Consider the following 24,801-nt stretch of genomic DNA (forward strand, 5'->3'; position numbering starts at 1 on the left):
AACATTATTATATTATTCAATGTTATAATTAAAATTAAATAAATAATGACAATAACAACCAACAATAACCATAGAAACAATAAAAGTAACAACACCAATATAAACAACAATAATAACTACAAAAATAATAATAACAACTATAATAAATAGGCAATAAACTGTTTAAAATTAAAAGTTAAAAACTGCTAAATTTATTATTTTCCTACATGGTTCAAAAAAACTTGCTTGGTTCAAAAAAACTTGCTTGGTACAAAAAAACTTGGTTGGTATAAAATTAAATTGTAGAACAAGAGTAGCACCAAAAAAAAAAAAAAACCAACTTAAAAAGAGTTATTCAATTTTAGAATTATTGAAATTAAATTAAAAAATAAACTCTGAAGAATTATGTAAGATAAAAATGATTAATGCTGCTAGTTTAAAACAAGTAGACTGGATATTGCTGATTGTAGAGTAGTCAAGCAATAACCTTCTTCACCCATTAAGTATCTAGAAAAAGAAAACAAAAAAAACAATACTTTAAAAAAGCATAAAGCAAAAACACTTTATAACACAAAATTTTGTGCAACACAACGTTCTCAAATAATAAAAATATTTAAAATTTAAATATATCACATACAAAAATTAAATAAACGATATTTCAAAAACTTTTACCCATCATGAATAAATTCAAGCATAGCATGACATTCAGCTACTATTTGATGCAATCCACTTTTTAAAATGACGTAAGATGCAATTGGCAACAAATCATCGCATCCACTTAATAAATTTAATGTGAAAAAAGTAAGCATATAAGTAAAAAAAAAACAAAAAAAAAAACAAAGGTAAAAAAATTCTTACAGTATTGGGGATGTTTTCTCTTTGTTTGAATAATAATTTTCTACGCAAGTCCACACACATTTCATTGTACGAACTAAAAATTATCAAGTAAATTATAAACTTGACCTTTTTTTTTTTAAAAATTAAGAATTAAGTCTTTCTTCAATCTATATTTTAAGTATTCAATAAATTTTAAGATTTATAAATTTTGAATAAGTAAACATTTTACTGATTTATTCAAACTATTTAAAAATTTAGCAATTTGACATCATAAATGGCCATTATTAAACCTCATTATAATCCAAGTAAAAGATCAAAACTTTACATGTTATTTGCACAACTTAAAGACAAAGCAAATGTACTTTTATCTTACTATAAATTTTTTTAAAATGCATTTTCAATTGAAATTAATAATTTGTATAACTATTAATCTCAATTGAATTTTAATAATTAGTTTTTTAAGTGTAAGGTCTTTTCAAAAGTAATTTTGCTTGTATCGCAATTTTGTTTTGTTAAAATAGAATGTAATTTATTGCAAAAGTTGATTTTATATTTACAGTAAAGAAAATCAAATATTGACAATGAGACTGTTATTTTACTGGTGACATTGTAGCTATGAAGCCTAGGATAGCTATGTAGTTTAGGATGAGACCTAAAGTTTTCACTAATGCAACTTTTGGTGCATTTTACATCCAGTTGTATTATACTTTAGTATTAACGATTTAATAATGCACAAGTTGTTTTGCTTTACTTTTGTAATATCAATCAATGTTGATGATAGTGATGAAGAAGTACAAAATCATTTTATATTTATCTTATGTTAATAATAAAAAAAGGCATTAAAAAAGATTCTCTAAAACTTGCATATTCAATGCGTCTGAAGACACATTAAACATGCACATTTTGGAGCCATTGCAAATAATCAAACTAAATTTTAAAGATTAAGTTGAATGAACTGATTGTAAATTTATAGTTTTTTCTATTAATAATTTTAGAATAGCAAGTTTTTTGCACTGCTTTTAGTATGTCTTGCAAATAACGTAATAAATATTTAATTTACAATTTTATTAAATTTTTATTTATTCACTTTATTTTTTCAGTTCCAGTTCCAATTCAATCCAGCAGATAAACAGTCATCAACATCATCATCAACATCATCATTATCATCATCATTGTTCAATAGATTAGTGACAATTTTTAAACTTTAATTGGTGTTTTCTTAGATAACGAATCTTGTCTGTCCGAGACTTTCAACTTAACAACAGTTACAATGTAAAACCAACCAGATTTTACAAAATTACCCTTTTATCATTAAAACTTCTAAGCATTATTTTCATTATTGACAAAATTATTTTCATTATCAAACAACATTTTGATTATTAAAAAACATTTAATGTAATGGTATGTCATAGTAGCTTTCTACAATCATTTTCTATTACAATCATTTTGAAAAAATAGCTTCAAAAACCAGCAAAAACGTTATTCATGATACACATATATGAATTCATACATATTCAAATACAAAATGTATTCTTAAATATTGATAAATATAACTTTTTTTCAATTAAAGGTAAAAAAACAACTAAATATTAAACTAAACAAAAACTTGTCTAGTAAAATCAATAGAGAGAAGCTCCACTACACATAGTTGACATTTTAATATCATAGTATATATTAAATATTACTATTTCTAATAGTAATATTTAATATATACTATGATAATATCATAATATCATAGTATATATATAATATTACTATTTCTTATATAAAAAAAGATTTATATTTAAGTTTATATGCATATAATTATACATACATACATACACACATACATACATACATACATACATACATATATATATATATACACATATATATATATATATATATATATATATATATATATATATATATATATATATATATATATATACATATATATATATATATATATACACATATATATATATATATATATATATATATATATATATATATATATATATATATATATACATATATATATATATATATATACACATATATAATTATTTATTGTCAAAACAATTGTTTTAAAAAATTACCTGCACATTCTAATTTTTCTAGGGGGCTTGTCATTTCAGAAAGAAGCTTTATTTCATTAATGGCTTCTTGATAAGGTGGGTTTAAAGAATCCTAAAAAAAAATAATCAATAAACATTTAATTTGCATCAAAATTATCACATATGTTACAATTATCTTTATATATTGTTGTATAAATTATACACATTATTAACATTAAATGCAAAAGTGTTCTTTTATTATTTAAATAGTTTTGCAATTAAATTTTTTGTATATCTGTTGACTAGCTTTGCACCCTTTCTTCATCTATTAGGCTCGCATAGATATATTTGTAATACATTGTTTCCAGTTTAGGATGTTGAATGCTTGGTTTTTCTTGACTAATTGCATGGGTTTTGCTTATGTCTCTGTTTTTATGACTAGGCAACTCATTCTATTTTCTCTTAATAAGGATACAGCTCTAAAACTATGTTTTATAGTTCTGAAGTTGGGCGGTAGTCAGGTTTCCCGAACTCAGTAGTAGTTCTCAGAGAGGCAGATTCCATCAACAGCTGTAAAGTATCAAAGTTCTAACAGTGCCATGTTGTGCATGAATGGTTCCCTGTTCGTACTTTTGGTGTGCATTGTCAAGGCCACATTTGGAGCCCTTGTTACGGTTTAGGGTTTATTAATAGAAATGAGGTGATTGTTTGCACTATTAAATAGTGTACTGAGTACTATTTGTGCTTTAACCAATTTAAAAATGACTAAAGAATCATTCATTAATATTTGTGGCCTTTGCAGTAATTTCTTGGCAGTAACTTTTTTTCTGTTGAGTCTTATCTCTTGCAAAGTTCACCAGACTTAATTGCTCTTTGTGACACTAATTTGAGTTCAGCTGTCTCATTTTGTGATCTTAGTGTTGATGGTTATCTTTCTTTAATTCTTTAAAACTCCAATAGTCACATGCTTGGCCTTGGCATTTACATTTGTGAGAATTCACTCATTTGTCAGGAAACTAGGTTTTGAATCCACAGACTATTATTTTATGTGCTTTCATTTAGCACCACTTCAATCTATCACCTTTCTCTTTATTCTATATTGTTCTCCTTTATCTCAAGACAGCACTATTTTCAATGTTATTTCTGATCAATTTGACTAAGCCCTTCCTTTTTATCATTCAACCAATATTGTTGTTGTTGGTGACATTAATGCTGATTGATTTCTATAAAACTATTATCGCATTCTTAACCATCAGAATTCTCCTACTATTGTACCTCTTACAACTACCTTAAAGCTGACTGGGATTCCTCCGTAATTTTCTTTGGGATGGCACTTAAGTAGAAATCTATTGTCTTCCAACTAACAAATGTGCTTATTATGTAACTTCTTGGATTCAGGCTGGTATGGAATCTTTTATTCCCTCTTACGAATTCTAAGTCAAGTCTCACTCTTCTCCATGATTTTCCTTTCATTGTGCTGCTTCAATTTCCAACCATAACCGTTACTTCCATATCTATTGCCAAAATAATTCTCTAGAAAACAGACATCTGTTTACTATTGCTAGAAACCATTGAAAAAAGTTTTTGTCTAATGCCAAAGCCTACTATTCTTAGGTCACAAAATCTTGTATTTTATCTCAAAAATTAGGCTCCAGAGACTTTTGGAGAATCTTTAACGGTGTCTATATTAAGGGCAAATCTGTTATTTCTCTTTTCTTGCATGGTTCAGATTTTATACCTCACCTAAAGACAAAGCTGAATTGTTTGCTAAGTACTTTTCACCAATCTCATCATTGATTCCACAAATCCCATCCAGCTGATATAGCTTACAAACAGGTTGATCCATTGCTCGACATTCAAATCACTTCAGCTTCTGTATCTAAAGTGATTTTTTGCTTAGAATCTTATACAGCTTGTGGTCCAGAAAATATACCTGTTGTAGTCTTGCAGGAGCATTCTCCGGAGCTGTTGACTATACTTTCAAAACTATTTTAACAAGTGCTTATTAAAACCTTGTTTTCAAGCCTGCTGGAAAGCCGTATCTTTAATCTCTATTTTCAAAAATTATAGAGAGCAATCTGACTTGTCTAACTACTATCCCATTAGCCTTCTTCCCATCATAAGCAAGGTTTTTTAGTCTTTAACTAACAAACACTTAATTTCTCACCTTGAATCTAATAACTTACTTATTGATTATCAAAATAGAATTTTATCTTCTTGTTCTACTGCTGATTTGTTAACAGTAAAAACTGATAGGTTTTATCAAGTATTAAACAGATGTGGAGAAGTTAAGACTATTATTTTAAACAAATCAAAACCCCTTGATAAAATTTAGCATGCTGGTCTTCTCCATAAGCTCTCTTTTTAAAGTGTATCAGGTAACATATTTAAGATTATTTATTCTCATACTGAATCCTTTCTTACCAATCGTAGTATGAAAGTTGTCCTTGATGGACAGTACTCTTCTTCATTTCCTGTAACATCTATGGTTCCTCAAGGTTCTATCCTTGGCCCTATACTTTTTTAAATTTACATTAATAATCTCCCAGAAAATCTCATATCTAAGGTGGCATTGTTCACTGATACTACCATTTATTCTTGTCTTGATAAGAAGCCAACACTCTTTGATTGCTTAGAGGGAGCTTTTGAGCTTAAAAAAGATCTCACTTCAGTTAGAGCATGGAACTCTCAGTAACTGGTGAACTTTAACTTATTTTATTTCAAGTAATTGTTATCTCAACAATCTAGATCTTCCTATATTTATGAACAGTAATGTACTTGATGAGTTATCTACTCTTCGTCTTCTAGGATTAACTCTTACTTCCAATCTTTCTCAAAAACCATATATCAAATTGATTGCAAAATTAGCATCTGCTAAGGTTACACCTCTTTATCTTGCTTGCAACTTTCTTACTCTGGATTCTATTTTTTATCTCTATAAATCTCAAATTCATCCTTGGAATACTGTTGCCATATCCAGAGTGGATCTTCAAATGATGCCCCTCCTTTTTTAGACAAGGTGCAAAAAGGCATTGTAAACATAGTTGGACCTGCTCTTGGAGCCAACTTTCAACCATTGTCACATCAGTGTAATGTTGCTTCACTTTCTCTTTTCTAGAAAAATGCTCTAAAAAACTTGCGTCTTTTGTCTCTTTTACTAAAATTCATTCTCATGTACTTGTTATTCAATTAAAACTCATTCTTTTACTGAGACAGTTCTTAAGTGCTTCAAAAATTCTTATATGTCCAGTTTTTTTCCTCAAACATCAGTTCTTTGAAATTCGCTCCCTTCATCTTGTTTTCCTGATTCATATAATTTGCAATCTTGTAAGTCTTCTGTTAATCATTATAAACTTTATCTTTTCTCTTCCAACTCTGATAGTGGTACCTTGAAGCCTTGTTTGAAGAGAAGATTTTTATAATATATATATATATATATATATATATATATATATATATATATATATATATATATATATATATATATATATATATATATATATATATATATATATATATATATATATATATATATATTGTTGTTGTATGATTTAGTATTAAAAATACTAAACTCTTGATTGTTGTAGAGTGCTCAATATTTAAGAAAATATATATTTTTTCAAAAACATTTATACTTTTATACTTAAATTTTAGAAAAAACAATTTTTAATAGAACTTTAAGCTTCACGCCTATCGGCAATCATCAGCCATGAAGTACAAAATCAAAAATATAAAAAACTGTTTAAAAATTACAAACTACGGTAGAATGAGTTCTGACGTTAGAGTACAAGAAGACGTAATGGAAAACTTATCTCCGCTATCAAATAATGAAAGGAGAAATTTATTGATGTGTCTGCATTTAGAGACTAATTCGGCTCTTTTGTTTAGCAGATTGTTTTCTTTGTAAAATAATATTTCGAATTTAAACAAAGCTTACAAATTTTTGACGCAGGATTGTATGATTTACAGCGTTTAATAATACTCCATTTGATTGAAGTTGTGAAATTGTTTTCTTTTAATTCCCATACTTCCTTAGACAACTCAGTGTCGCTTTTGTATTTTTTTATGTTAAAAGATTTTTGATGGTTCACATAATGTAACTTAAATGACGTTTCGCTTATCCCAATGTATACTTTATCATTGTATTGAGGTTTATTTGAGCTTACGGTGGCTTGGTAAACAATGTTGTTAGACAAGCAATTGTTGTTCAGTGGACAAAGAGATTTTTTAATGCAATTGCAGGCTTTTTCTGATAATTTTACATTACCATATAAAATATTTTTGTTGTGTGAGTTGATGATAGATTTGATGTTTGGCATACAGGAGTAGCTTATCTTAATTGTGTTTCTGCTAAATATTTTGTGTACTTTGTGGTTTTAAGGAAAATGCTTGTCAATTAGGGTTCCAAAAAATAACCACAAACGAAACATAATCTGGTACAATCCTCCATTTAGTAAAAATGTTTTAAAAATCAGACCAAAAAAAAAAATTTAAAAATCAGACCATCAAAGCTGTATGCTTTCAGTTCGACAAGTAATCTTTGTTTAGAACAGTGAAAAAAGCTTTGGCAAAATCTAACAAAATTACAACAACTGGAATACTGAATTCTAAGATGAAATTTAGCTGACTTTCTAACAGTTTAGTGGTACATGATTTGTTTCTAACAAACCCTGTTACTGTCTTGCGAGCAGATTATTCTTATTCTCTCTCTCACTCACTCTCTCGAAAAATATATATATATGTGTGTATATATATATATATATATATATATATATATATATATATATATATATATATATATATATATATAAATGTGTGTATATATATATATATATATATATATATATATATATATATATATATATATATATATATATGTATATATATATATATATATATATATATATGTATATATATATGTATATATATATGTATATATATATATATATGTGTGTGTATATATATATATAATATATATATATATATATATATATATATATATATATGTATATATATATGTATATATATATGTATATATATATGTACATATGTATATATATATATATATATATATATATATATATATATATATATATATATATATATATATATATATATGTATATATATATTGGAATTAGGGTCATCATTTGGCATTGCAAACTTTATTGCCGACCTTATAGTGTTTGAGGTTGGTTTTTAAAGGAGTCGTAAAAAAACTTTCTGCTCCACAAATCTGATCATCATCATCATCATCATCATCATCATCATCATCATCATCACCATCATCATCATCATCATCATCATCATCATCATCATCATTATCATCATCATCATCATCATCATCATCATCATCATCATCATCATCATCATCATCATCATCATCATCATCATCATCATCATCATCATCATCATCATCATCATCATCATCATCATCATCAAGTCATTTGAGTCATTTAAATTTTTAATTTCTTAATTTCTCCAAATTAATTCTTCTACTTTAAATTCTTTTTCACTTATGAACACTCATTAGGTATGCATAATATATATAAGATTTATTTGCCTTCACCGGCTTCACTTCACTTCTCAAAATAACTATCATTTACAAGTGTAAAAGGTTGCTAAAAACGAGTGATAGGGGCGCCCATAATTTTTTTAATATATATATATATATATATATATATATATATATATATATATATATATATATATATATATATATATATATGTATGTATGTATATAGAACCCTTAGATGTTGTCCGAAAGTTTTTTCCATATTTTGTTGACAAAAAGTAAAAATTAAAATGCAAGACCGGAATTTTTTTTTTTTAATAATGATAGACTGCCTGCCCCAACCAAACCCTCAGTCGATGTAGCAGCACTCCCTTGCAGGTCAGGCTATTTGTCAGTCGATGTAGCAGCACTCCCTTGCGAGTCAGGCTATTTGTCAGTCGATGTAGCAGCACTCCCTTGCGAGTCAGACTATTTGTCAGTCGATGTAGCAGCACTCCCTTGCGAGTCAGGCTATAAGATAGTCGATGTAGCAACACTCCGTGCATGATTTACAGTAAAAAAAATAAAAATAAAAACATTTTATTAAAAAAAATAAAAATAAAAACATTTTATTAAAAAAAATTAAAATAAAAACATTGTTTATATTGTTAAAAACATTCAAAATGTTTTAAAAACATTCAGAATGTTTTTAAAAACATTCTGGTCAATTAAATTTGCGTTTTTGTGGTTTTTTTAAAAAACGATTAACTTGTAATTAAATTAATGGTTTTTACTTTCGTCCAACACGGAAATGTTGGACGAAAGTTAAAAGTAATTAAAAGTGACGTATATGTTGGCGTAAGAATCACTTTTTTCCTTCCGCTCTTCCCAAAGCCAACAAACTATAGATCTATATATATATATATATATATATATATATATATATATATATATATATATATATATATATATATATATATATATATATATATATATGAGAAATTTAAATAGAAATTTTAAATTTAGAAAATAAAAACAATCATACAGAAAGAGCAAACTTTTCACGAATCCTCATATCTTCTGGTTTATATTCTGATTTTGTTTTCATTATATATTCCAACTTCAGCATTTTTTTAAAATCCACTTTCCTAAAAATAGCAAGAATAATGATAACCAAAATAAAAGCAAGACATAAAAAACATTTTATTGAATTTCATTATCAACTTTTTTTAATCTAGGAGGTTTAAACTGAAACATCATCATCATCATCATCATCATCATCATCATCATCATCATCATCATTATCATCATCATCATCATCATCATCATCATCATCATCATCATCATCATCATCATCATCATCATCATCATCATCATAATCATCATCATCAGGCTTGTGGAGCCGAGCCGGAGTTGTTGTTTTTTAGTGGAGGCGGAGCCACAAAAATTGAGCAGCTCTTGGCTCTTGTGTTTTTTTTGAAGGAAGAGAATTTATATATATATCATTTTACTGTAGACAAATTTGTTGAATGAATTATTTAAAGAATTTGCTTTTTAAATTTTTTAACAGTTTCAGTCTTGCCAAAACATAATAAAAATGAATATTTTGAAGATTTAGTACTCAACAAAATACTATCCTTTAATAGCATTTCTTAATATGCTTTATTAAGAAAAAAATAACAAGTAAATTATATATAGAAACATTCTTACAGTATTAAATATATTGTTTTATATTACATTTTTATATTGATATTATGCTGTTAAATATTTGATGCGTGATTTAATGACCAAAGGTTATTCATATCTTGAAAACTATACTACCCAGTCAACATGGGATATACAAAAGATGTCTTTTAAACAACTTTGAAGCGTTTTGAACGTCTTGGATATTTTTTGAACGTTCAAAAGTCGTCTTTTTTAGGTACCGTGCCGGCTGGGTAGGATTAGAACTAAAATTAGAACTAAAAACTTTAGTTTTGAGTTATAATATATAGAAAAAAATGTATATTTACCCAAAACATTTTTCTTTTCAAATGTAATATGGGTTATTGAAGTAGTAATTCATTAACCTTGTAATCATGAAAGTTGGTTAAAAATTATTTTTTGTAATTGGTTTGGATTTAGGTTTGCAAATGTGATCAAAAAAAAAACCTAAAATTTGCAATTTTTGTTCATAAAGTGTGGGAGTCGGCAGTGACCCGGACATTTCTTAGGAGCCGCAGCCGAATTGTTAAAAAACTTTTTGCTCCACAAGTCTGGTCATCATCATCATCATCATCATCATCATCATCATCATCATCATCATCATCATCATCATCATCATCATCATCATCATCATCATCATCATCATCATCATCATCATCATCATCATCATCACCTTCACTACCTAAAAAGTTTGATAACCGAGTGCCATAATGATTCAAAAAACACACTCTCAAGTGTGGCATAGGCTTGATCTCTCCCAAGTGGAGTGTCAAGAGTTTCATATGCCAAAAGAATCACAGTGTATAAGCGATCTAAATTAATTTTAAAATTTATTTTAAAACTTACAGTTGAAATAACAGTTACGCATAATAGAAAAAATAAAAATTCAAAAATTAAAACTGTGAAAATAAACTACTGGTAATTATAACTGACCAGAAAAAAAAAAAATGTTCTTCAAGAAAGTTCTAGACTTTGTTTATAGTTTTTTGTCTAAAAATAACATCAACAAATGTTTAATTTAAAAATTAGGATGAATTAAAACTTACCAATATTAAATAAAATCTCATTAACAATATGAGAAAATTTTTTTGCTGTATCATCATCCACTGAAAATTCATTGTCTTCATTTTGATTTGAAATAGTAAACTCAGCTTTGCTTGAATCATTATTTTCATTCAAATTTAGATTTGCTGATATAATTTCATAAATGTGATCTTGACTCTCTATGACACTTGGATTCAATGCTTTGTAAGCATCCATGTTTGAAAATTTATTAATTGAAGTTAACTCTTCATAAATGTTTTCTTCTTGATTATTATCAAGAACTTCATAAGTGTTACTTGTTGTTTTATGTAATATACTACCATACTTTTCATTATGGACTTTGAAACTTGCTGAATTTGAACTATTTTCAGGTTCAACACAGTAATATTGGTTTTCAATCTCTTTATTGTCATTACTGTCAAGAATTTTTTGAGGAGGAAAATAAATAGTTTCATTCACTATAATTTTAGAATCTTTAAAGGTAGAATCATTTAATGAATCTTCAACTTCATGTTGATTATTAAAGTTATTAATATTAAGGGTACAGTAATTACTTGTCGGTTCTTCATCTGAATCAGAAAACATAGAGTTCTCAAGCTCTTCAAATTCTTTCTCAAGGAAAGATATTTTATCGCTATTAATAAAATTTGAATCATTTGAGATTTTTGTGGCAGATGACAAATTTTCAGACGAAACAGATGAGGTAATAGATCTTGAAATATTATTTTTATCATCAATAAGAAAAGACTGAGAGTTTGCTTGATGAGTAACATAAATATTAGAAGTTGAATTCTGAGTACAGGCGTCTGGTTGAAAGGTTTCATTAACAAAGGGATCTTCCTTGACAAATTGATAAATTTGATTATATATAGAAGTCTGTAGTTTTACAAGAGCTTTTCCAAGAGGATGATCTTTACGCCTTTTAAAAAAAAAAAAACATCTTTAATATATTATATAAATAAATAATTTTATGAATTCTAAAATATTTTTCCATACAAAATAGTGTCACAAAAAAAACTTTAAAAAAATATCATACAACAATAAAAGTTTCAAAACTGTTCCTATAGCAACATGATCTTCTTTATTTAGAATAAATGCATCACGAAATTGAATAGGCCATTGCTAAAAACAATTTTTTCTATATGTTTTTGAAGCTAAAAAGTTTGAAGTATTAAAATAAACTTTGATATCAAGTTTGTATGCTTTCTAATTTCAACAATCTCTTCTTTAAAGAGTTTTAATCGCATACAAATAAAATTTTTGTAAAAGTTTTTGTACCTTGACTAACACATATTCTTTATAAAGAACTATTCTTTATAAAGAGCTGGGGTTAGTTAACTATTTTCTTAAAAAGACAAAAACCAATTTGATTAATTTATCATATTTTTAATATTGTTTCATAAAATAACCAACAATAAAAAATTTCATCAAAAAATCTAACTATCATTTGAAGCAAACAAACAAGCTGCAAGCAACCATCACCCAAGTTTGAAATTACCAGAAAACAGAGAATATTGCTAAAAAACAAGAAAACAAAAAGGCCTAAAAAACAAACGACAGACGGCTTAAGAAACTGTAATTCGTATAAGTATAGAAAACATGAAGTTGAAAGAGAGTTTTAAAACATTCATTTGATCAGAAATAACATCAAAGAGAGTGCAATAACAATGGGATTGATAAAAAATAAAAAGAAAAGTGACTGAGTGAAGAGGTGCTAAACAATAGCACTTAAAAGAATGGTTAGAAAAATCAAACCTAATTTTGCAACAAATAAATTAATGGATAAGTATATGCCCAAACCAAGCATGTGACTACTCAAGTCTTTGCCTTTTCTGAGAATTGAAGATGAAATAGTTGAATTTAAATTTAACTTGTCTCACAAAAGCACAAATGGTTCATATCCAACTCTACTTAGGTAAGATACGAACCATAGTGAAGTTTACAAAGCTCCTCATCGATTGTCAGATCTCATAAAAGGAGTCAAATTTATAGTAACTGTACACAAATATTGTTTAAAAGAACATTTTAGAAAAATCATGATCACACTCATCATCAAATCATGATCACACCCATCATCAAATCATGATCACACCCATCATCAAATCATGATCACACCCATCATCAAATCATGATCACACCCATTAGAAAAATTAAAATAAAGTATAAATTAAATTTTTTGCTTCAAAAATATTTGAAACCAGACAAAATCAATAAAAAAACTTAGTATTGCATAAAAGTAACTTACTATTGCATAAAAATTTTATTATAGGTAAAATTTTTTAGATAAAACTACTATTGCATAAAGATTGTTACTACTTTTTTTAGGCATAACTAATTATTTTTTACTTTTTTTGTTATTTTTTGTGCTGTTAGGAGTTACTTTTTGTGTAAATAGATTTACACAAAAAGAATTCTTTTGTATGGTAATAGATATTATCTTTGTATGCTTTAACTAATACTTAAATGTCAAAAAAATATTTTTTCTACTTTGTACTTAAATATAGTAATAAAAACAATACAAAAACAATAATAAAAATGGTAATAAAAATAAATACAAAATTAATGACTTTAATATTAAAAAAAAAAATTAAAAACAATGCAACAACAAAATAAAAAATAAGATGTTACCGCTTCATGCTCAAATGCTAATATTTCTGTCAGCAAATTTTGACGAAATTCATTATCAATTTTTGATCGTTTTTGAAGTTTGCTGCATCTTCTTTACACACAAACGAAAAATAAAATAAAAATAAATAAAAAAACATCAACATTTGCTGATGCTCTGAAACACCTACAGTAAAACAATAAACATAACCAGTAATCAAATTACCATTTGCAGTCTTAACATCAGTATTTCAGAAGCGAATTTCAAAAAACACTAGTTAATTATGTTATACAAAATAAGCTTTTCCGTTTTCAACAAAAATTTTTTACTTTTAAGTTTTTTTATTCTATAAAAATAAATTAGTAAAAAGATAAAATATACTCAGTTAAACAATTTAAACAACTAAATATAAATTTAAATGTTTAAAATTTATAAATAAAAATGATTAAACAAACTGAAAAACAAAAGTAAAATATCTAAATAAAAAAATGTACCTTTCTGCTTCTGCTTTTAATCTGAGGACCTGTTCTGCTATTTTCTCTTTGAACTTTATGATAGTTAAAACAAAATAACATTTTAATTTTATTTAAATTATGAGTTAAGAATTTAAAGCAAACAGAACTATATTTTGAAAAAAAAAAAAAAAAAAAAAAAAAAAAAAAACTGCTTTTTCTTTAGCCTGTGAAATTGCCATTTTTTCAGCTGCTTGACGAAATAAACTCAAATTCTGAACAAAAAAATATTAACTAAAAAATGAAAGATAAAATAAAAAATAAATGTTATTTAAAGATAAAATAAAAAATAGATATATATAACTCACATATGACACTGCATCAGACCTTTGCTTAGTATTTTTACCATGTAATGTTTTTCGCCTCTGATAAGCTTGAAACATTGAGTGATTTGGAGTATTTTGTAATCTAAAAATTCAAATAAAAAAAAAAGCATTATAATCAATATCCACAATACATTTTATTAAAGTAACAAGATATAAAGGGGCATCTGAGGCTTCTTAGCTATGTTAAAGACAATTTACCAAGGAGAAGAAAAAATTCTGATATAAAATCGCCAATTTAAATGTGAGTATCGGTAGAATCTTGAATTCTTCGTAATGGTAACACAATAAAATACTCAGTCCAGATTCTGTTTTGGTTTCAACTGAAATTTTAATTAAAACCTATACCGAAATTTCGGTTTCTCTACTTTTTTTAAATTCTGTAAGAAACAAAATGTCGGTTGAAAAACATACCAAAACCAAAATTTCAATTATGTATGATTTTACCAGTTCTAAATAAAATCTTATGCTGTTCACAAATTTTTAAATTTTGTGGATGTGTTCTATTTTTGCAAATAGAATATTTAGAAATAGAAATTTAAATAGAAAGTGAACAAGAATAATATTTTGAGAACATACGGTTTTAATTATTTTATATAGATTTTTCTATGAGTAATTTTATTTTATTTTTATTTATGACTATTTGTTATTATTATATAAGATGAAATAAAATCGTCAGAAAAATAAACCAAAGTCAATTTTGGTTTCAATATTAAACTAGTATACCCAAAAGTTTTTTTCAGGATATTTCTCGTTTCAGTTGATCACTAGCTAACACCAGTCATATGGTTTTAAAAAATTAAAACTAGTTATGTGGTTTTAAAAAATTGCTTTTATTCTCCCATGACATAAATAAGAAAACAGCATTTTGAAAAATTTTAAACAATATAAGTGTGAAAACTAATAAACTTGGAAAAAAAAATCACAACTTCTCTAAAACAAAAACTTCTAAAAAACTCTAAACTTCTTCTCTAAAAAGACACATTTTTGCCTTAAGATACTAAATATTTTAAGATATTCTTTATATATATATATATATATATATATATATATATATATATATATATATATATATATATATATATATATATATATATATATATATATATATATATACATATATATATAAAACCGATGCAAAATTTATAAAAACTTGAGAAAACAATAAAAAAAATTCAATTGTTTTGAAAAAGAATTTGATAGTAAAAATATTTTCTAATAATTATTAAGGGGCAAATTAAGCGTTTGCGAATCTTGATGGGCCAAAGCCATTTATCAATCTTAAAAGTATATTATTTGAGCAACCACTAATTTTTATATTCCTGGGTAAAGTTTTTTTTGAAAAATGGTTTTATCATGTTTTACAACAATGCTGACACAAAATAATTTGGTTAGAAGAATATTACCTTTAGTTATTTGTCTGTCAGATCTGGCGAAGCTAGTTTTAAAATTAATGTATGTACTTTTCTGACCACAAGTATCACCAAGAAATGCTCATCTTCAAAGTTTTTTCCTTTGTGTATGCTTTCAAAGTTGATTAAAGTAGTAATGATCTTTTATCTACCTCATTTCTATATTTTTTAAATTTTGGCATTAACAATATGCATTTTCATCATGTATTTGATATAGCTGGAACATCTTTTTATACAAATAATATTTAAAATATAATTGTTGTGGGAGTATTATGAAAAAACTTAGCTATTTTTATTGCAGTATACATTTGTTGTTTGTATTTGTTGTTTTTCTTGCAAAATTTTCTTTAATATAACTATTCTTTTTTACTAGTTTTTTTTTGTTGAGATTTTATAATAAATTACATTATACATAACTTTGTAGCTGAATATGTTCAAAGTTATAGTAATATTGGCACAAAATTGTAATTTGACACAATTAACGGAATAATGTGTGTTGATGTAAAATCTAAGCAAAGTTTTAATCACAATATAATATATTTTATTTATTAAAATTTAGTCATACTATATTTATTTATTTAAATGCTGTGGTAAGCAAAGGCTCACCGAGTGATAATCCGCTTTAGCAGCAAGTTTAAAGGCTACAATTTGAAATTTTAATTCACATGGCAAAGTTCATCACGACTTTTTTTAAAGTTCAACACTCACTTATTAAGTTTGACATAAAACGGCAAATTGTTCCAAATTGGAATAACACGATTTGAAAAAAAATTCCTTCTACTCGAGTGTCTACAGATCTCAGAAGTATATCTATGATTGTGGATATAGTCATGAACACTTCCAGCTGGTCCAGTTGGTCGACAAAAGTTCCTTAGGGAAGATATTGTATTTAGCTGATAAGAATTATTAAGATATTTAAAAAAGTTAATTAAATCTTAATTTAACAACCTTCTCACAGATAAGGTTGTTAAATTAAGTCTATTTAATCTTTCCTCATAAGGAAACTCTGAATATCTTGGAATTAGTCTTGTTGCTCTATGTTGTACTCCTTCTATAAGATTTATGTCTTCTTTTAAAAATAGATTCCAAATAGAAAACGCATATTCTAGATAAGGGCATACTAGCAAAAGATATAACAATTCAAGTATATCAGCATTTAAAAATGAAAATGTGTGTTGGATAAGACCTAAAATTCTATTTGCTTTAGAAACACATGCAGATATATGATGACCATATTTCAGATCCCTTTTAAACATGTTACCAAGATCATTTACACAATCCACAGTACTCAATTGATAATCAGAAATGTAATATTTATTGATATTTTTATTTAATTTATTACTTTTATTGACGAGCATTATTTTACATTTTTCTATATTTAGTTGCATACTCCAGTCATTGCACCAATTAAAAATAGAATTTATGTCATCCTGTAGTTCATTACTACAGTTATCACAGATTATGTGGAAAACATCATTGATATAAATTAAAAACAAAATTGGTCTCAGAACAGAGCCTTGCGGTAAAACACTTAGCCACATTGAAGCAATGTCTTCAAGAACAACTCTTTGCCTTCTATTTGATAAAAAAGACTCAATCTATTTAAGAATGAATCCCTTTATACTGTACATTTCAATTTTTAATATAAGTTTTTTATGGTGAACTCTGTCAAATGCTTTAGAAAAGTCAGTAAAGAGGATATCAATAGAATAATCTTGATCCACTGCTAGAGTGACAATATCTTGGCTTTCAGGTACTCTTGTAAAGCAAGATTTACCTGGTAAAAAACCATGCTGATTCTTATTTATTAAATTACTGTCTAAAAGATGCAGAATGATAGTTTTTTAAAATATCCTTTCTAAAATTTTGCATATAACTGACGAAAGAGAAACAGGTCTATAGTTGAAAGGATCAAGCTTATCCCGATTTTTAAAAATCGGTGCTACGTTTGAGTCTTTCCATGCTTTTGGTACCACTCCCGATTTAAGTGATTTAAGTGAAAATATGTGTTTAACAAATTTATAATATCTAAAAGGTTATCACTCACAGTTTCATCTGGAAACCTTAAAGTGAGAATTCCTTCTTTATACTTTTGTTTGCTGTTCACGTATGCATAAAATCTCTTAGGAACTGAATTAGAAATTTAAGTCATGTTTAAATTGTTTCAAAGCTAATTCAATAGAATGTAGAGTCTTAGCTTTACTAAGTTTATATTTTGCTAATAATTCAAGATTATTTCTGCCTGATGCAATAAACTTAGACCATATTTGTTTTTTTTCAGTAATTAGTTTATATTAGATGTAATCCAAGCTTGTTGTGGTTGTCTGTATTTTTTAGAACATGGGATAAACTTATTACAGGCCACAGTATATAATTCTAAAAATTTGTCAAAACTATTGATATTTCTTTCCCCAAATACTGCTTTCCAATTAATTGAATTAAATTATTTTAACATAATCACCTTTTTTATATATATAGTTTGAAATAAATTTTTATTGATATTATTAGCGCTTATCAAATAATTCCAAGTCAATATCATATATGCATGAATAATCTTACCTAAAGGAGGATTTAAAAGGATTTAATAAAAAATTGCTTAAATATTGACGCTTTTAAATATTTATTTAAAGATAACTTTTATTTTAGAAAATAAATGCTCAGTATGTCACAATAAGAGAGTGCATGTTTTTAGAAAATAAATTTCTATTTAGAAAATAAACATAAAGGTAAAGAATGTAATTTAGAACATTTTTTAGCAGAGAAAATTACAATTTATATTTATTAATTATATTTATTACAATCAATTATATTTAGTATCAAGCAAAAAAGCTAGATCAACCTCAGAAAAAGGTAGAAGCTTTAAAATAATATTTAATCAGCATGAAACCATAAAAAAAAAATTAAAAAAAGAAAGAATTTCGAAAAAAAAACTGATAACCAAAATCTAACAGCAAAGACTAAACGTGGAAGACTTTATCAAAGTTTTGTAAAACATGATTGGATTATTGATGGTGAGACCTTACTTTCCACATTTATAACAATCAACAATTGAGTCATTTTAACAATCAGCAATTTCTATACAACATTTGAGTGTCTTTCTAGTGTTAAATGTTATGAAAAATTAAAGTAATAACATAAACTTGCAGACTGGGTAAACTTTTCTAGTAAAGGTGTATTGAAAATTTCTTTTTTGGGTAATAGGGAGGTGAAAAAAAATTCCTTTGTATTGTTTACAAAACAAATTTAGTTGACATTCTTTATTTCCATATAAGTATAATGTTTAACTTGTAAATGTTTCTGTTCAAAGTATGTATGTACATAGAGCAAAGTTTTTTTTCACTTTTTTTTCCACAAATCAAATAATGGAAAACAATTCATACTTAATAGCAAATCCTAAAAACTAATCTGAAATATTTAGATATTTAAAAATATTTAGTATAAAAGTATATAGTGTAAACAAGAATATAATTGTTATGCCCTTTACTTTAATTTGAAGAATCTCTTACATTTAGTGCTGTGGCTAAAGTTGTATTTGCAAACAAAATAAAATAATAATATAATAAACAAATAAAATAATTTACGAATTTATGCTTATAATAATGGCCATAAAATAATGATGACCGCCTGTTAAGTCTACTTTGAATTATAAATACTTTGGAAAATTCCTCATTATATTGATTAGGAAAGGCTTTTATAATGGACTAAATAGAGGATAGTTAGCACACTGATAAACAACTTCAAGATATAAACATAAGTTTATATTTTGAAGTTATTTTACATTTATAACTTTTAAATGGTAAGTGGTTTTTTGACAAAATTTAAATTCTACAAATGAACTATGATCTACTTAAATATTACAAACATATAAAAAAACCACTTATGCTCACAGTTGGGTCAAGGAAGAAGTAAATATGCGGAGTAAATTTGTAAATTACATTTACTGTTATTATGCTATGTACTTATTTAATAAAGTAATTCTTATAATAAAACCCAAAATAACAATTTTAATTAATTCTGCAGTGACATATATTTGATGCTAAAAAGATGGACTGTTTCAAATGCCGTTGTCTTTTAATTGGCATGTTTAAATATCATAAACAATTAGTAATCAGGAAATAAAAGTAAATAAATAATGAAAATTAGATATCTCAAAATTATGCTGCTGCATTGATCAATCATGTAAACTAAATATTGTTGGTATATAGGGGAAATGCAAGTCCATTTTTGGCAGTATAGAATTATTTATAACACTATTTAGTACTTTAAATTCTTTCCCGTTTGATATACCAAACAAATTTAATAAATCAATTATTAATGAGTTAAGATTTTTTATTTCAACAATTACACAAAAACTTAATATTTTAACTATAACGCAAAAACTTATTTGTTCATTATCTCAAAATGATGTTTTTGGACTTGGTGCATTTCCCTTGTATACCAACGTTATCTTCTCAACAACATTATCAATAGAGTTTATAATATTTTAAGCCCTAAAACAAGATAACATTATAACCTTATGTTTGAAGAATAACCAGGTGGTGTCGGTAAAGATGACCATAATAGCTCATGAACTATAGTGGAGTTTGTTGAATTTAATGAAGTGGTAAATGTTGGTGTATGTGGTGTTGTTTGTATATCAACTCTACAACCACCAGTTGTTTCACATGTTTCATTATTTAACTCAGAAATTTCTTTTTCATTTTCTTTAAAAATAAATAAATATTATACATAAAAATCTATTAAATAAATGTTACCATATATAAAATGGTATGATAAAAAGAACAAAAAAATATTTTAACATTTTTGATAATAATAAAGTGTACTTTTTTGAATTTGTTCATCAAATATATCAATAACCCTTCCCAAACATTTCTGTGTCAATTTTAATAGCTTTGAAGTATCATCGCATAAACTTTGCATGTCTGAAAATAATATTCAAGTTCTGTAAAACGAACCCTTTTTCAATAATTTATTTAGATACATTCTGTAAATAAACTTTCTTAATATGCTTGATAAAAAAGATTGTGTTTTATCAAGCATATTTTCTAAATATGCTTGATAAAACACAATCTATTTCATTTATATATATTCTGAAAAGCAAGTTTTAAAATAAATTGAATTTTTTTATAATTAAGTAAAAGTTTTTTAAACTTTTTTTTGCATTTTTTTTTCCATCACCATTTGAATGAAAAGTTTCTACAAATATTTAAACTGTAAAATTTAAATAAAACTACCTTGCTTGTTCCACGCATCATCTTTGAGAGTCTGAACCATAAATAGAATGCTACTTAAGTACTTGCAATATGAAATCTAAAATAAAAATTTACTTTATTTACAATATAGCCTATAACACTCAAAAAAATGTTTTATTTACTAAATGCTGTATTAAATTATCTTTAATGATGTTTAGAAAACATTTTAACAAAAATTTTAATTGGTTAAAATAAAAATCTGTAAAATAAAATTTTAATAAGTAAAATATTTTGTGGATTTCAGGAAGAAAAAAAAGCCATTATATTAGAACATATTCGTCTTTAGATGTAAAGGATTATTTAATTTATTTTCAGAGCTTAAATTTATAAATCGTTAAAATATCTTTTTTCTTTACATATATATATATATATATATATATATATATATATATATATATATATATATATATATATATATATATATATATATATATATATATAATTTATTATACCTTTGTGTCACCTTTATTATCTTCATTCATGGCATCACGCACAGTTTGAGTTGCTATAAAAAAGTTAGTTTGGACAGATGGCAATGCCATATTGATTTAATTATTACGCATAGCTGAAATTAACAGAAGTGAAAATAAAATAATATTTATTTTCTTTTTTTATGTTCAGTGTTAAACAAAAACTTTCATAAAAGTGTACACTAAACAAACTTAATGTTTTTGCTTTTGACAAATATTTATTTTTTTATATTTGTAATATGTTTTCACCTCATATTTTTGATGAAAATTATTTTTTATACAATTTTATTCAAATTAATACAAAATAAAACTACCAAATTGAAACTTTATTTTAATCAAAGCTAATATAATAGCTGTCATTTTGATACAGATATAGACTGATATTAACCATTAAAAAATTATTCAAACTGAATTAGCTATCTTTAACCAACTCTTATTACAAGGTCTTATGAAGTTACTACTTTCAACACTAATAGTTTTCAATCATTAATGAAATAATAATTTAAGATGAAAAACTGCCATTATGTTTTATGACCTCAAAAATATTTAAAATTCAAATTTTAACTCTAATTTTCAAACTTTGTAAAAAAAATTCAAAATCTTCATTATTTTTCAAACTTAGGAACTCCAATATTATCGCTACTTTCACCATATAATTGTTTACCATATAATTGTTTACCATATTATTACCATATTATAAATTTTTACCATATAATTGTTGTTTTTATTGAGGTGACTTTATAAGGCTTTACAATACTTTATATTACTGTATTTGTTACCACAAAATGACTTGAGGTATCAAAGGGTTGTTCAACAAAACATTATATACGACCTTATGCTGAAAGTTTGACAGCTATAATAATTGCTATCATGACGAATTTTTTGATGATGAATTTTGAATATATTTTTAAAATAATAGACAACTTTTAATAACCATCACCATAAAAATTATCATCATCATCATAATCATTATAAAATACTCCTAAAGTAGTATACATAATTATAAGAATACAAACTTGAAAAACTTTAAAAAAATACATTATATTTTACACAGCTTTAATAAAAGTAATATACAAAAACAACATACAGACACATACTGTATACAGAGAAATAAAATAGAGAAACACAGTATACAAATACAGTGTACAAATACAATAAACAAATACAGTGTATAAATACAATATACAAATAGAGTATATAAACAGAATATTCAAATACTGTATAAAGAAATTTTAATTTAATATCAATATCAACAATAATAACAATCAAGGATAACAGCCACAATAAACTCTCATTCTTTATTTTATACATACAAACATACATACATACACATATTTTTTATATGAACATTTACATATTTTATTTAGTATTTACATTTACATATAATATTACCATTTACATAAAATATATGCATATGTTTACCATCAGAGCAAAGCATTTTTATAATAAAACACAGAAAAATAAAAAAATAAAATAAAAAAAATTGAAATGGTGTTGGCATGACAAAAACTAGTTGTATAAGCTGTTAAAGTTGTTATTGATAACAATAACAACTTCAAGATCACATATCTTTTTTGGCATTTTAGTTACAAGAAGCACATTTAACCCATAATGTCAAATTCCTGTTATGTTGGATGAGGACTATGGGCTACAAAAAAAAAAAAAAGAATTTAATTTTTTTTGATACCACAATAATATGAATAAATGATCAACTACTTTTTTCGAAAAATAACAAAAACCTTTTTTGTTAATTTTTGTGAAATAAATTCTTTGTAGCATTTCATATCGACAAACCTATATTAGTTTTAATTTTTATCACTTTTTATTTTTGTAGTAACTTTTTAAAAAGCATAAGGTATCAATAGTGATTTTTCTGATTTTTTTGGCTTTACTCCAAAAGCATCTTAAGCACCAGATAATAGAAAACTAGGTTTGTTTAAATATTTTATTGAGACAGGGATAAAGATTAGAGCTGCTAATTCTTAAAGATTTAGTTAAAGTCTTAACTTAAAGATTTAGTTAAAGTCTTAACTTAAAGATTTAGTTAAAGTCTTAACTTAAAGAATTAGTTAAAGTCTTAACTAAATCTTTAAGAATTAGCAGCTCTAAATTTGATATTGTTATTGGAGACTGCACTTGGGTAAGTGTCATTTTAAAACATTTACTTAACATGATAAAACGCTCAACTATATCAAACAATTAGTTCCAACGTGTCTTGCAGTTTATAACAGGTTTAAATTCATGTCCAAATTCTAATTTTAGATGATTCTGCAATATATCACATGATTCTGCAATATATCGTAAATTTAACATCATTTTTAAACAATTTTATTATTGTGCAAGCTTTTTTTAAAATTAAAATTTTTTTTTTCTGCTGTTCTGCAAATTTGAGTCTCAACAGCAAAGTGCTTCAGCTCCTAATTTTATAGACTTTAAAGCCTTAATTAAATCTTTAAGAATTAGCAGCTCTGAATCTGATATTATTATTGGAGACTCAACTTGGATAAGTGCCATTTTAATACATTTGCTTAACATGACTAAGTGTACAACCATATCAAATAATGAATTCCAACATGTCTTGCAGTCTAAAATAAGTTTAAGCTCATGTCCAAACTCTGACATGTTTCTGCAACATATTATCATTTTTAACAGGTGATTTTTTAAACAATTTTATTATGTGAACTTTTTTTAAAATTGAAAAATGGTCTTTTATAACAACAGCCTCTACTAAACTATTTTTAAATTCAGTGTAGCCAAGCTCTTCACCTTGATTAGGCTTTTCACTGTCATCCTCACTATCATTAATTTCAAAATTATTGTTTTGGTCTAAAACTTCCATTGGTTTCACATAAAATACATTCCCCACTACTACATTCCCTATTCCCATATGCCATTTTTCCAAATGATTTCTTGATATACTTTTTAATACTACAAGACCTTTAGCAGATATAGTTTTATTTTCAAGTTTCACAGTGAGACTTTACAAATTATTAATGGATATATATATATATTTATATATATAAACATATGTATTAAAAAAAAACTATAAATCTGTACAAAAAGCTGAATTTCTTTATGAACTTTAATAATGAAGTTGATACTAAGATTTTCATTTATTTCCAAACTTCTCCG

At 25.5% G+C, this 24,801-nt stretch overlaps 1 protein-coding gene across 1 annotated transcript; it reads right to left on the minus strand.

The window, feature by feature from the left end:
- Nucleotides 1-320: 320 nt before the first annotated feature.
- On the minus strand, nt 321-21,776 carry LOC136072047 (VPS9 domain-containing protein 1-like). Its single transcript, XM_065820064.1, has 16 exons — nt 21,652-21,776; nt 21,182-21,257; nt 20,771-20,869; nt 20,461-20,650; nt 14,521-14,620; nt 14,365-14,427; nt 14,195-14,247; nt 13,724-13,814; nt 12,132-12,217; nt 11,098-12,014; nt 10,734-10,863; nt 9,393-9,495; nt 2,898-2,988; nt 838-910; nt 652-756; nt 321-486 (listed from the first exon to the last, which is right to left on the minus strand). Exons 1-16 carry the CDS (start codon nt 21,739-21,741, stop codon nt 411-413), a joined length of 2,343 nt encoding a protein of 780 aa, XP_065676136.1. The 5' UTR covers nt 21,742-21,776; the 3' UTR covers nt 321-410.
- Nucleotides 21,777-24,801: the final 3,025 nt, after the last annotated feature.

This window comes from Hydra vulgaris, chromosome 15, assembly GCF_038396675.1.
Source record: "Hydra vulgaris chromosome 15, alternate assembly HydraT2T_AEP".
In the NCBI taxonomy this organism is placed as follows: Eukaryota; Metazoa; Cnidaria; class Hydrozoa; order Anthoathecata; family Hydridae; genus Hydra; species Hydra vulgaris.